Consider the following 14587-nt stretch of genomic DNA (forward strand, 5'->3'; position numbering starts at 1 on the left):
CACTTTTGTTGTTGTAAATATTCACTCAGTTATTCACTATCAAATACAAGAGTTTTTGTTGCATCAGATTTTAAAAAATTGTTGCAAAAAAAAAATAATAACTTCATATTTGTTTAAATGTTAAATAAATTCGTAATGAAACTGGACAAGATTTATTTTTAATTAACAGCAGAGTGATTTAAATTATAAAACTTAGTTTGGGGTCTGGAGGCACTTAGTTATATAGCAATAAATTTTCAAAAAAATTCAATTTTTTAGTGTTTTTATGGATTGTACGCGCTTGTTCCATAGAGTGCATCTTGTAATCTTGGCCGAAATTGTGTTCGATTATTTTTTTGGGAATGAAATTGGACTCTCTGGATAGGGAATAACCACATTAGGGCTGCAAATACATATTTGCAAATCTTGAGAAATGTTTGCAAGGACCTATCTTGAGAAATGTTTGCAAGGAGGAGTTCTACCCCCGGAGACACTATTAAACCATATTATAGCTAAAAATGTTATTAAATATGGAATAACAAGTAAAAATTCAACGAATCGGGGGTACCATAAAAGGGGCTACATTGAAACATAAATCCGTATTGAAAATGTTTTGTAAGAAGATATTACACGCAGTAAGAACACAGAATGCAAAATTACAGCCAAGTTGGTTTAAAAATGTGGTCATGATATTCAAAATACCTTAAATTGGGAGGTACGGTTACATGGGGGCTATATCAAAACGTGCACCTATGTCCACAATTTTTGGTGGAAATATTTTGTGACCACTAGGAACCCTAAGTACCAAATTACAGCTAATTTGCTACGAAATTGTGGCTTAAATCCTCAAAGTACCGTTATATAGGGGCTATACATACACATTAGCCGATATTGTTCATATTTGGCCCATTATTACCCACAGGTTCAAACTGAGTTTGTGCAAAATTTCAGTGACGTATCTCAATTCGTTTGAATGTTATTAATTTCGCGCCGCTAGATCTGTGCTTTCGACCACCGTGCAGCTGTTCAAATATGAAAAGTCAAATCCCTTTATAAAAAAATATTTTTGTTGTAATTTCCCCAACAACATAAAGTGTGTCTGCGTACTCGATAATTTGTAATAATTATTACAAATTATTACTGAATGTTGTTTTTTTACACAAATGTTCAGTAAAAGATTATAAATTGAGAGACTTGTTTTGAAATTGTTATTACTGAGAACTTATAATTTTTACTGAAGGAATTTTGTTCAGTAACATTTTGTAGCTTTAGCAGTTGTCAAAAGTTTAAAATATTCAAATATCATAATCGTCAATAGTATTAATCAAATTGAACATTTGTACTGAATGTTGTCTTTTTACTTTTTTAATTTTTCCCTTGAAAAAGTATAAAATGCTTGACTCTCTAAAATGAAGTTACTGAGTAATATTTACTGAGAAAGTACAAGGACAAACCTATAATGAAAATGTTGACATAATATATTCAATATTTTACGATACCACTACCAGGGTAATTGTGCCATGGTTCCTTTACTTACCTGAGGTTACCATTTTTACTGCAAAGCGCTCCTTAACCCCAAAAAGTGGTAAAACTGGAAGCAATTTTTAAGAGAGAAGGAGAGGAGAGAAGCCAAAAATGCCTTTCTCTTTTACCACAGGCTAGAAGAGAAAAATCAGTAGAACTGAAAGCGAACGCTGACAAAACAAAATTAAAAACTGCTAAATAAAAAGAAAAGTGAATTTGTATGTTTCTTTTTGACATTACATTAAGCTGAAAACAGATACAACGTTTGATTGAAGTTTTGCGTTGGGCGTCGAGAAAAAAACAACAACAACAGGGCGACGACGATACCAAAGTCCAGCGTTTATCTGTTTGTCGGCATATATTTCAAATGAATTTGAATTTTTCGGCATCATGCCCAACAGTGTAAAAACGGCCAAAACGACACAAAACTTTACCCAAACGTTGTATCTGTTTACAGCTTTAAGCGCTCGGCACATACGGTGCGTTGTGCGTTGCGGTACAACAACCACATGAAGAAAGTGTAATGGCCCCGGCACATACGGTCCGTTGTGTGACGCGTTGCGCGTTGAAAACAACAACCACATGAAAAATGTGTAAGTGATGCCAAGTTTGTTCTTGAAATTTTCATGTGGTTGTTGTAACGCAACGCTCAACGCGCCGTATGTGCAGCGGCCTTAAGTGAAGCCAAGTTTTTTGAAAAACAACAATATGGCTGACGCATTAAAGTTAAACAACTGTTTTGGGACAACGCGTGTCCCAACGTGTCACTAAACGGACCGAATGTGCCGAGCGCTTTAGAGTTCAAAGTGGTCAAAATATATAGACACGCTTTTAGAATAGGTTGAATTTAAAGAGCAACATGTGATTTGTGTAAAATCGGCCAGTCGTCAAATTTACTGAGGTTGATTTTCAACTTTCTGAACCCTTTTGTTAAATAACCAAAATAATAAAAGATAAACAAAAGCGGCAACATACTCTCGGCTTCCGTTAAAAATGTTTAGAAATATAATTAATCAAATACATCGAAGCATAGGTAGTTCTAAGGTAAATACTATACAAATATATATAAAAAAATTAACCATTAAAGTACTACTTGTATCTTTGCAGTTCAATCAACAAATTCGTTGTTATGCTAAACCGGTATCAAGTAGAACTCAAGTCGGTGTCGAAACTAGCGCTATCGATTATGAACTTCGAAAGGAACAGATTGATGAAGCCGTCAAAGCCCAGCCACAGTTATCATCCGTTTCTCCGCAACTATGGCAAAAGGCACATGAAACCTTTGCAAACCATGGCCTCAATACCACAAGTTTCCTGCAAATTGTCACAGCAAATCCCAAAGTATTAATGCGTTCTCCACAGAAAATAATCGAAGCGTTGGAACATTGGCGTTCATGTCAATTCGGGGAGTTCTTTCTTTTTCAACTAATTACCAAATATCCCGCCCTAATGGATGTTAACGACAAAAGGAGGTTACTGAAACAAATTACATTTCTCCAGGGATATGTGGGATCGAGTAAAAATGTGTGGAAACTATTAATGAATTGCCCAACGCTGATTGAGCAATCTACCGATGCAATTGAGGCGAAAATTGTCTATATGAAAGAAGTAATGCGTCTTGAAATACCAGAAATTATAAAATCTGAGGCATTATCAAAATCATTGGATGAAATTAAATGTCGACATGTATTCTTAGAACGTTTGGCTTTGTTTAAGGCACGTTCTCCAAAAGCTGATCCCAACGAACCGAGTAAAAACCCGCGTTTATACAAAATTACCGATACATCTGATAAAACTTTTGCAAACAAAGTTTGTCATGTTTCTCATGCAGAGTTTGAGGCATTCAAAGAATTGTTTTCACGAGAACTGGAACGACAACGTCAGGATGAAGAAGACGAAGATGATGATGATGCAGACTATGAAGATGATTATAATACAAATAATTCGTATGTGAAATAAATTAGAATATATTGTAGGTAATTTATGGTTTTCTTTTTTACATATTAACACAAGTTACCAAAACCGGTTAGGAAAAATTAAATTAAATTAAAAATTACAGCAAATGCATTTCGACATAAACACCTTAGGTGGTATGGACATGTTGGCAGAATGAAGGCAAGGCCGTCTGTTACGAGAAGTAGACTCAACACATATTAGAGAAGACTTTGCAAAAACGTATATACTGCAATGTGAAAGAGGTTCAGAAGAAGAATATCGTCTGCTCCGTCGGAAAAGGTCGTAAGTCCCTCTTAATAAATTTTTCAGGAGGAAGAAAAAACATTCCAGCGCTTTCTGTATTAAAGATTTTATTATGGTGGACCACGACCTTTTCCGACGGAGCAGACGATATATATTTTTCGACCAAGTCAAGGTTGCCAAAGGAAGGACAAGGTAGACTTCTCTTATATCAGTATATATATGTATCCCTACTCTATTCTAAGCTCAATGTTATGATAATTACTTTTATTGCCGTACTTCGTATTAAGAAAGACTATTATCCTGGCAAAGTCGGTATAACATTTGCCAAATAAGCTGAACTAATTAATCATGTATGTTCTGAGACACACTTCAAGCTTCAAGCATTTTGTTCACCCCATTTTTTGCGAATTTCTAATTTCTTTCTGGGGCTAAGATTCATTAGGGTATTTAAAAAGAATAGTACACCCTAGTCCGTCCATAAAATAATCGAGAAATAAGCGTTAATCTCATGAACAAAGTTCTTGAGGAGAAGCGAGAGGCGAATAATAGATTTCCACCCGCCGATTACTTTTACTTTATTTTTCCCACTTTCAATACGTGGGGCTCAATTCTGTTTCTATGAAAATATAAAATGAAAATTTTTATAAAGGAAATAAATGTCAAATGAAAAAATTATAAAGAAAATATTTTTTATACCCTCAGCATTTATGCTAACGAGGGTATATACACTTTCATACGGGCAAAATGTGTCTCATCGAAATAATGGTTTTAGACCCCAAGTATGTTTGGACGAAATTTGTTTCAGACAATTTGGAGTCGATTTAGCAAGGTCCGTTTGTCTGTCTGTCTGGCTGGAGCGCACGATAACTCTCTAACGGATGTGCGGATTTGGTCCAAAATTTGGCTTTCGCAATATTTTGTCCAAACTTAGCTTAATTTCGAAAATTTGTGCGAACGATAACTCTTGAAGATTTGGTTCAAAGTTCGCACATCGTGAAATTTCTACCAAACTTAGATGAGGCTCCAATATGGATTCAATCGGTCCACGCCTTCGGGTACCTCCCACACAAAATTTCGGAAAAGTTCAGTTAGGACCTGCTCTCGAATCGTTTTGATTTTTGTTGTAACATCTTGTATTCACGGTCCCCCATACGGCGGCACAAGTTTCATCAGGGGCAAAAACTTACTTCCTGAGAAAATAGCCGGAAAACACCTATGACACCGTGTGTAGTGGTTGGAGCGCAAAATAACTCTCGAACGGATCTGCCGATTCGATCCAAAATTTGGCCTTCATAATATTTTGTCCAAACTTAGTTTAAGTTCGAAGATAAGCCATATATGTTCACTCCTTCACCTCCCCCACAAAAGTTCAAAAATGTTCGGAAAAATTGTGCGCACGATAACTCTAATGGGCCGATTCCGTACAGCGAGGCGAGTCATGTCGCGTCGTCTATCGTCTCTGTGACAAAATTTAAAAAATGCACTACGTACAGCGATAGAAAATAATCGTCGATAACAAGTTATTTTTATTTTTTTTTATTTTATTTTTATTCGTTAGTAAAAATGATCGGCGACAGCTAATTTGTTGTCGCCGGAAAATGAACATTACGGCGACAAAATTTGACGTCGTCGTGCGACTTTTGCCATACGTAATGGAAAAATTGCAACTGGCAACGCGACACGACTCGCCTCGCTGTACGGAATCGGCCCATAAAATGGTTCATATCGGTCCTCTCCTTAGGATACCTCCTCCACAAAAGTTCAACATTTGTGTCCAAGTGCAGTTTAGGGTCTGTTCGGAGATCCTTTGGAAATTTATATCGATGATGTACAGCCATATTATGTTTTCCGTCTACACGTCCATGCTTCCTGGCATACTGGTCCAACAGGTGTACGATAACCCACTGAAATGACTAGTGGGCGCGATATCTATCGAAAAGATATGACTCTCAAAGTAAGATCCACTTCCGTAATGCACTATGTCGTTCCATTCCCTCCTCCGCAAAACTTTTGAACTTTAATCCTAATCCACATTTTTGTCGGTAAATTCAAATGTCCAAAAAGTGCCACAAAATTCTGAAAAGACCCTAAATACATTCGATCTGTCCGTAGATGAAAGTTTCAATTCACATAGGCTGAGGGTATATCTCTGTCGGCAAAGCCGACCGATACTTTTTTACTTGTTATTTAAAATTTTCATAGAACAAAAATCCAACCCCAGGCCTTTCCTGAATATTTTCCTCGGAATTTTACTCACGGAAAATAATTTTAAAAAGTGAAATTCAATATTTTAAACCTTGAAAACTACTAGAATCACTTAGTTATGAAATATTATCGCCGAATCGACAAACATTTTCCCTTTTGGACGTAAATCGAATCGAATTTTAAAAGAGCTCGACAGAAAACTCATTTACATCAGAACAGATATCAACGAGCTTAATGAGCATGTTTCACGTTTGGAAAAAGGCTCGGAAGAAATGGCTTAAATGAAATCCGAGGTTGATAATCTAAGAATGCAATTGCTCAGACAAGAAAATTCGAACGTTGCATCAGAGATTCGTGTAAATGAAATACCTTATCAATACGATGAAAACTTGCTGGAAGTGTTTAGCAACATTTGTGACTCCATGAACTTGTCAAAACCTCGAGTAAAATCGATTCATCGCCTGCAAAACAGGAATAACACAAAGAAACAGAACTCGCCAGATGGCGTTATTCTTGTAAAATTTATGAACCCTTACGACAAAAACTTCTTCTTGAAATCTGTCGCCGCTATAGCCTTATGCTTAATTCAATTGGATTTAGGTCAAACTCACAATTCTATATAAACGAAAACATATCGAACGCCAATTATCAATTACTCAAACATGCAATTCATCTGAAGAAAAAAGGTCTCATCAAAGCCGCATACACATTTCGCGGTCTGGTTTACATCGAATGCATTAACTGCAATGAGCCCATATGCGTTTTTCATCCTAAGGTTATTGATGAGTTTCGGAATGAGAGAGATGTTTCAGAATCACAAAGCTAACTTAATTTTTCATTACTGTAATACTACAATTCAATTTGTCTCCAATTTTGTTTACATACATATGTATTTTACATTTTGTACTTTTTTTCATTCTATCATATTTTTCCATACATACCAATTTAAATTGTGATTTATTCGTGCTGCCGATGCTTTTACTGCATGTCATTTTACTCTTACAAAATGACTTTGGCTAAGAATGATATAAATTCCAAAGACGTTACCAAGGATATGGTAACAATATTGGCCAAACAAAAAACAGGCTTAAAATTATGTTATTTGAACACCCAAAGTCTGGTAAACAAACTTGATGAATTTAGATATTATTTGCATTTCGGAAACATGACTGTTTTTTTTTAATATTCCTGACGGATTTATAAGCTTAAATGGTTATATTGTCTTCAGAATCTGAAGTTCAGATTTGAAAGGGAAAGTCGTGGAGAGGGTGTTACCATTTTTACAAAGAATAACTTAAAAGCTAAGTTCAAGTTGAACTCTGTTGTTGGCGATCCCATTGAATATATGTTTGTTGAACTAACCGCAAACTCCACATTCTCATTGATTGTATTTATCACCCCAATAACACAGTCGATACAAAAAACTCATTGATGTTTTAGAAAGAGTTACTGTCGGCTACCCTACCATGATGTAATTATAACAGGCGATTTCAACTCAAATGTCCTTGTGGACACGTTTTTTATAGACAAAATGCTGACACTAAGCCTCATCAACGTTAATAATAAGAATCCTACACACTTTTTCTCAACTGTAAATACACTCTTAGATCTGTTTTTCGTCAACAATTCAAACAACATTCAACTATATGATCAGATTTTTGTTTCATGCATTTCTAAATACGACCTAATATACCTTGCATACAATTTTCCATACATGGCACATTGGGCCCAATGGCAGGTTTCTGAGGCAAAAAGTCTAGTTTTGAAGTCATATATTTGTATAAATTAGTAACGGGATTAGATTCTTAACACTTTGAGCCACTTAGAAACAAAATCATTTCAACCTGGCAACGCTTCGTGGTCACATACCGAGCTGTCAAAGATATTGCATGTTACTTTGTAAAATTTTATAAAAATTTATCCAACGAAGAACAAATTTGTTTCGCTCGGCAATTAAAAACCGCTGATTTAATAAACAGTTTTTTTAATGGATAAAACGTGTAAAGGTATATAAATTAATATTCTGATTAAGAAATAAAAGAAGTTAGATTTGGTAAGGAATATTTGAAGTAGACTTGTGGTGTATTTTTTGTGTAGTTCGTATTGTAGTTTAAATAGTTTTTGGAATAAAACTCGCGGTATTGCGACGTATTGTCGAAACTATATATATCTGATAGAAGGTAATAGTGAGTACTATATGTGTAAAAAAATTTCATGTCCGTATGGATCCGAATACTTATAGAAAATTACTTACAGATAGCGTGACACTTAAAAATGTGGATATTTTAATTTATTAGATTGGGTTGGGACTGGACGATGCTCAATATGACACAAGTCGCCAAATTTTATAGTAATCTTATCCGAGTTACACCAAGCATTGAAATCTTCAATATTCTAGATCTTTAAATTTAATAACTGGTACTACAAACACCTACTAAATTTCAAGATCTTAACCTGTAATTATAAAGTTTTCAAAAAACGGACGCGATCGCGGTTTTCTACTTCCAAAACATAAATTAATGATAGAGGTCACAATTACTATTGTTTTGTATACCAATGCGTCTAATAATCTCTGAGATTTCGCGTTTGGCTAAAACTTGTTGTGGGGGAGGTCCCCCACCCCCTCCATTTTTCGGTATAAAAAGTACCTTACGATCTATTCTCAGACCTTATGAATCTACAAACAAAATTTTATCAAATTCGGTCCAGCCATACCTGAAAAGGTTTCCATATATATGTAGATATATATCTGAACCGATCAGAGCCAAATTTTCAGGACCTGATTCTAACCTGAACAGGATTTACCATATCAAATTTTAAGGCGATCGGATGCAAATTGTGACCTTTGTGGGGCTTAAAAATAAAATCGGATTAAATCGGATGAAACATATACATGAAAACTATATCTATATCTGAACCGATTCTTACCAAATTTTGCAGAAGTACTTTTATGCCCATTAAAAACATTGGAACGAAATTGGTAGCTCTAGCTGCTTCCAGTGACTTGTTGCCTCAAAAACCTGTCATTGGGCCCAATGTGCATGGGGAGGAGGAGACTTATACCTACACATATCGAGACTACAAAAATCTAAACTAATCAGATCATAACGCTAAGATCTGTGTCACATGGAGTGAATTATATACACTTGTTACTGTGGATCAACAATTGGATTTTCTTCAACAAAATATTGTTTCGATTTATAATAAGACGATCCCCATTAAAACCAAAAAAGCTACGTCTAAAACTAAGCCTTGGTTTGTTTCTACGATTCAAACACATATAAGGGCGAGAGAATTGGCGTATTCTAGGTGGAAGAGGTTTAAAACCCCATAGCTTCATGAGGAATATAGATCAGCAAAACCCCTTGTGATTAATCATAGTAAAGCAGCCAAAACCTCGTATTTCTCAAACAAATTTAATAGCGCAGCAGACACAAAAGGCACTTGGAATATTATAAAGGACAGAACAGGACAGGAAAGGATAGGAATTGGAAAATCAAAAACTTTCACAGAATACCAGAGAGACATCGATGAACTCAATACAACTTTTTTAAGCATACCGACATTACCAATAGACACATCTTTTTGCGGCATTAGTAATGAGTCTTCACATAAGCTGTGTAACTTTACTTACCTGAGGTTACCATTTTTGCCATTTGTTACCATTTTTAACCTGCAAAGCGTTCCTTAACGCCGAAAAGTGGCAAAACTGGAAGCAATTTTTAAGAGAGTGAGAGCGGAGAGAGACCGAAAATGGCTTTCTCTTCTACCACAGGCTACCAGCAAAATAAAAAATGGCAGAACTGATGTTTCGACTTTTGAGTCGAACGCTGACAAAACTAAATGAAAAACTGTGAAATAAAAGACGAAAATTGATTTTTTATGTTTCTTTTTGACATTGCTGCCACATCTACCATTTTTCCGTTCCTTTACTTTTCTGGTAAAAATGTTCATGAGAGAGCATTTTTGACATTTTTCTCTTTTACCACCCTTATTATTAAAAAAGTAAAGGAACAAAGCTATAATTTCAATGTAGACCATTGTTTTGAATTTCGTTGTGTCACGTGTGATGAGGTCTTTAAAACTTTTAACCAAGTAAAATCGAATGCTATTGGACTGGATGATATAGATCCAAAATTTATAAGATTAATACTTCCAGAAATTTTACCGTATTTCACGTACCTTTTTAATTCTATCCTGACCACAAGTTCATGTCCGACAGTATGGAAACACGCAAAAGTAATTTCTGTCCCTAAATCTAATGAGGATTTCCGACCTATTTCAATACTATGCTATATGTCAAAAGTCTTTGAGAAAATATTACATTCTCAAATTACAGAGTATCTCCACCTGGAGTCCTTGCTTTCTGACAGACAGGGCGAAAGCCTGGCCCTAACCACAGCTGTACTACGGCACTTGTAGAGGTGTCAGAATCGATACGAAATGATGTTGATGATATTAACATTAGTTTTCTCGTACTGTTGGACCACTCTAAAGACTTCGATTGTGTGGATCACCTACATCTTTACATGAAACTAAGGCGTCTTTTCGATTTTACTTCAACAGCTTCAAGCCTAATTATATCCTACCTCAGCAACAGGATACAGTCAGTTTGTTCGGGAATTAAGAAATCAAAGCCGTTATTAGTACCCAATCATTGGTCCTTTGCTTGTTTCAACATTTGCTAACTTTCTCCGCCTGTAATTATTATACAGCCAAATAACAATGTATGCTCACGATGTTCAAGTTCTGTTGATCGGACTAGTTAAAAATGACGGTGACACCATTAATAAGCTTAATATTGATCTCCATCAAGTCTCTAACTGGGCTAAAGCAAATGGCTTGTTGTTAAACCCCAAAAAATCCAAGTGCTTAATTATACATAAAACAAAATGTTCAGCCTTCTAAATCCCCCAATATTTACATAAATAACCAGAAAATTGATATTGTTTCTAAGGCAAAGAATCTCGGAGTAGTATTTAATAGCTCACTGAGTTGGTCAGATCACATAAATTCTGTTACTGGTCAAACATATGCTAAGCTACGAGCATTATGGATTGTACATTCGTACACCCCGATTAATATACGCATCCTCGTAGCCAAAACATTCCTCGTCCCAGGATTTATTTATGGATGTGAGCTGTTTGCAAACTGCTACTCTGTAGGCCTTCGTAAGCTTAACGTTGCTTTCAATGACATAATACGCTAAATAGCCTAAATAGAAGGCAGCATGTCACCCAAACTGCACTTTTCCTCTACGGATTCAGTGTTAACACTCTACTCAAGACTAGGGCTTTACTCTTTTTGCACAAAATCATTGTAAGCCAAAAACCTAAATACTTATTTGAAAAGCTTATTGGAAGATCTATTTGGTGGAAGATCTATTTGGTGAGAAAGAAGAACGGAGTTTGAAAGTTTTTAAATAGAATTCACCTTTAATTTTAGATTTTATGTAATAATTAATGTCATCGAAGGACGTATCCAACGCAAACCTTGAAGCAAATACCATTTTCATGGGGGGTGTCTCAGTTTTTTGCTTTGAGGCAATTTGCAGGATAGGCGCCGTAGCAGCAGCAGTTGCCGATGCAGAGACAATCTGAGGAAGTGTCGACTCATTGCCGACATGAGTGGAAAGTGGAGTCCCTTTTGGAACAACACCTTCAGAGCACGGCGGTTTAGGAGTAGACATTCCATTTGTCATGTCCATTACATTCTGCGATACTGCAAGTGATGCTATATGGGCAGATGTCTGTACGCGATCGACTTCAACAGGTATATTAGCTGAAGCCGATCGTGTCACAGAGCCTCCACTAGAAACGCCAGGTCTACGAGCAGGTACAGTTTTTGCTAACGCCTTTCTTGCAGACCTTTTACGCTTCTGACCCGACGCGATAGGCGATGACAAACATTCATCTAAATTTAGAGAACCGAGACTGTACCAGCAGTAAATCATTGTTTGCCGCAGTTATTTCAGACGATAACTCTTTTACAAAATTGTAGAATTCAGAGTTAATTTTTTTACAATTACTACAACACCTTCGACGACCAATATTATCATTAAGAGGGTTGCAACAGGGTTGCCAAATTATTTAGAAAGTTAGTACCGTTTCGAAGACAAAGCCGTGTATCTGAATGGCATTTTTTCATTACCACAATACGTCTTTGGATCACATTACCCCACAATATACAGAACATCAACAACGCAATTATAATAAAAAACCCAATAATCCAATTTTATTTAAATCAATGATAAACCAATTTTACAAAAATACCTTCACTTTAAATTTTAATTCATTTCAATTTGTGATAATTCTTAACATGGATAGTTGATATATATTTATAAATCTACACTGTAATCATAAGATTTCATCTTGTTGTGTAGAAAAATCATAAAAAAAAAATAAATAAATATCATAAATATGGACATAAAAAATTGTGAAATTGGGGAAAGGGAAGAAATTCCGCATGGAATTTTTATTCATGATTGCCTTTCTCTTGACTTTTCTGCGCTGCCAGTATGCGTATAGTTGGAACATTTTTTGTGTCAAATATCGTAGATCTTTGTAGTGATTTTTACAAACACACCTATAACGATGCATTTCAAAATCTGCTGTCATCCACATCGTCGGAGGTTATGCGGTATGTTCTGAGATACACTTCACCTCTCGTGTAAAGTGAGAGGAATTTTTTCAACAGTATTTACGCTTATTTTTCTATTACTTTATGGACCGACTAGAGTGCACGCTTCATCTTAAATACCCTCATGCATCTTAGCCCCAAGAAATTCGCAAAAATATGAGTAAATGGGGCGAAAAAATGCTTGAGGCGTGAAGTGTGTCTCAAAACATACCCGTATGAAATTTCTCAGACGACCTTTCATTAACACCCAATGACTTTAACTGATGCTCCCTTTGGAATGTTACCAATGACTGCGACTAGAAGATAATCTGAGGCCTTTGCTCGTGACTACCCTTGCAGGTCATCCAAGTTGGGCTCACTCTCCTGTCTAACGTAAGTAATACGCAATGGGATAACTTAGGGAGGGAGGTTTATCGTGATCTGGAAAGAGAGGTCCAGAGATATAAAAGAGAACAGCTAGATCAACGTTCATATCAGGCAGGTTTGAGAGATATTCATACTGATGCGGTCGCTGAGGCTCTAGATGCCAATAGTGCGAATATCGTCCTCGAAGATCATCCACCACCGTGGCTGCGGAAGAGCAACAGCTGCCAAGGTAAACAAGAGTCGTGTTGGCACAACTAAGTGATTGTGTTGGCACAGTAATGTGAATTGGATTTGGAAGTTTCAGGCACTTGGCTCCTTGCAAAACCATCTCCTCTTCTTCCAACTTCACTTTTCCCAACCTTCCAGTGACCGGTGTACAAGTTCCCAGTAAGTTTGGAGCACCTGAACCATTCCTGTTCTTCTTCCTCCATGCAGTTTTAGCGGCAGTCGCAGACGAAACAGTGACACTAGTTGAGACATTGTGTGGCTGGTTCGTCTACGTTTGTCCCTTCGGCTTCTCTAACATCGGAACGAAGGGCACATTGGTAGGTTCGTTGGGGCCGATGGAGTCAAATTGCTCAACCCTGTCCAAGTCCATAGACGACGCTGGTACCCGCAAGAGACTCGCGCATCCGAACTAGAGATCGGAATCGGTTCGAATGGAAGAAAACGCTTCTCAATGTGACGATGTTTCCTTTGAATCGGCATATACCCTTTGGTATAAGAGAAGACTGCCTTGCTCCTCCGGGGACATTCTTCTGATTATTGTGGCTCTCTCTCCAGTTCTAGGAATTTAGTTGCTTCGATGGGATGTAACCACAGATCTACTGTAGTTAGTTGAGTAGGTTTGCAGGGCAGTTGATAAGATGCATTGCGTCGTGCGGGCCTGTGTCGCATACAGAGCAGATGTTTTCCACGCTGTCATCGATCATTGTCCCTATGGAATTTAGACTGCTGCAATTATCATACGATAGTTGTTTATGTTTATTGAAACCTACTTGATATGCTTGTTGGTCTAGATCATGAAGATTTCTAGGTCATGAAGATACCTCCTGACATGCCTGGGTGGGGGGTCCTATCCACCATATGGTGATTAGGATGCCTCTCATAGTAACACTCGAGCAAGTACTGCAACGAAAGCATGCCATTGTAGATGGTGCACTGGTGCACCCTGTTGGGCTAGGGACTTGAGGACTTTGTTCCTACATATAAGCTTGTCGCAGATACCTGTGGCATACGCGGACGACGTGAACATGCTGTCGAATGTGACCCCTAGAATTTTTTTTTGGGGTAGTTTGTGGTCGGAATTCTGCTACCACGGCGGCCGGTTCTATGCACCGGATTGACTCGTAGTAATCTTCGACCAGTGGCCGTCACCTCAACAATTATGTGTTTGTGTTCGTGTATTTTTTCACCATGGAAGCTGCAATTTATCCCGGAATGCCTGTTCGGAGATCTTCTAGTCCGTGCCGGGATAGAGATGAACGCCGGTCCAGTATGGATCTGTTCCGTTTGTCAGATCCGTATCCACCACCTGTCAGTATCGGTGAGATGTAATGGATGTATGGAATGGGTGCATTTTCGTGGGTGCTCTGGCCTTAGTCGCACCCGGGATTACAGCGATAGGTGTGTTGCTGCTTGCTGCGTCAGAACATCGCCCAGTGCTTCTTCAACG

The 14587-nt window shown here is 37.2% G+C and overlaps 1 protein-coding gene across 1 annotated transcript; it reads left to right on the forward strand.

Moving 5' to 3' along the window:
- Positions 1–2416: 2416 nt before the first annotated feature.
- On the forward strand, positions 2417–3483 carry LOC141393154 (transcription termination factor 4, mitochondrial). The gene is made up of 2 exons (XM_073966112.1): positions 2417–2547; positions 2611–3483. Exons 1-2 carry the CDS (start codon positions 2497–2499, stop codon positions 3460–3462), a joined length of 903 nt encoding a protein of 300 aa, XP_073822213.1. The 5' UTR covers positions 2417–2496; the 3' UTR covers positions 3463–3483.
- The last annotated feature ends 11104 nt before the right edge of the window (positions 3484–14587 follow it).

The sequence above is a fragment of the Musca autumnalis genome, unplaced genomic scaffold (genome assembly GCF_047663935.1).
Source record: "Musca autumnalis isolate F117 unplaced genomic scaffold, ASM4766393v1 scaffold_2, whole genome shotgun sequence".
Classification (NCBI taxonomy): domain Eukaryota; kingdom Metazoa; phylum Arthropoda; class Insecta; order Diptera; family Muscidae; genus Musca; species Musca autumnalis.

Bases quoted from the DNA above. Each gene is read 5' to 3' on its own strand.
- LOC141393154 (XM_073966112.1), top strand. From the start codon at position 2,497: ATGTTTAGAAATATAATTAATCAAATACATCGAAGCATAGGTAGTTCT. The intron at 2,548-2,610 runs GTAAATACTATA...GTATCTTTGCAG, and splicing joins GAAGCATAGGTAGTTCTAAG to TTCAATCAACAAATTCGTTG.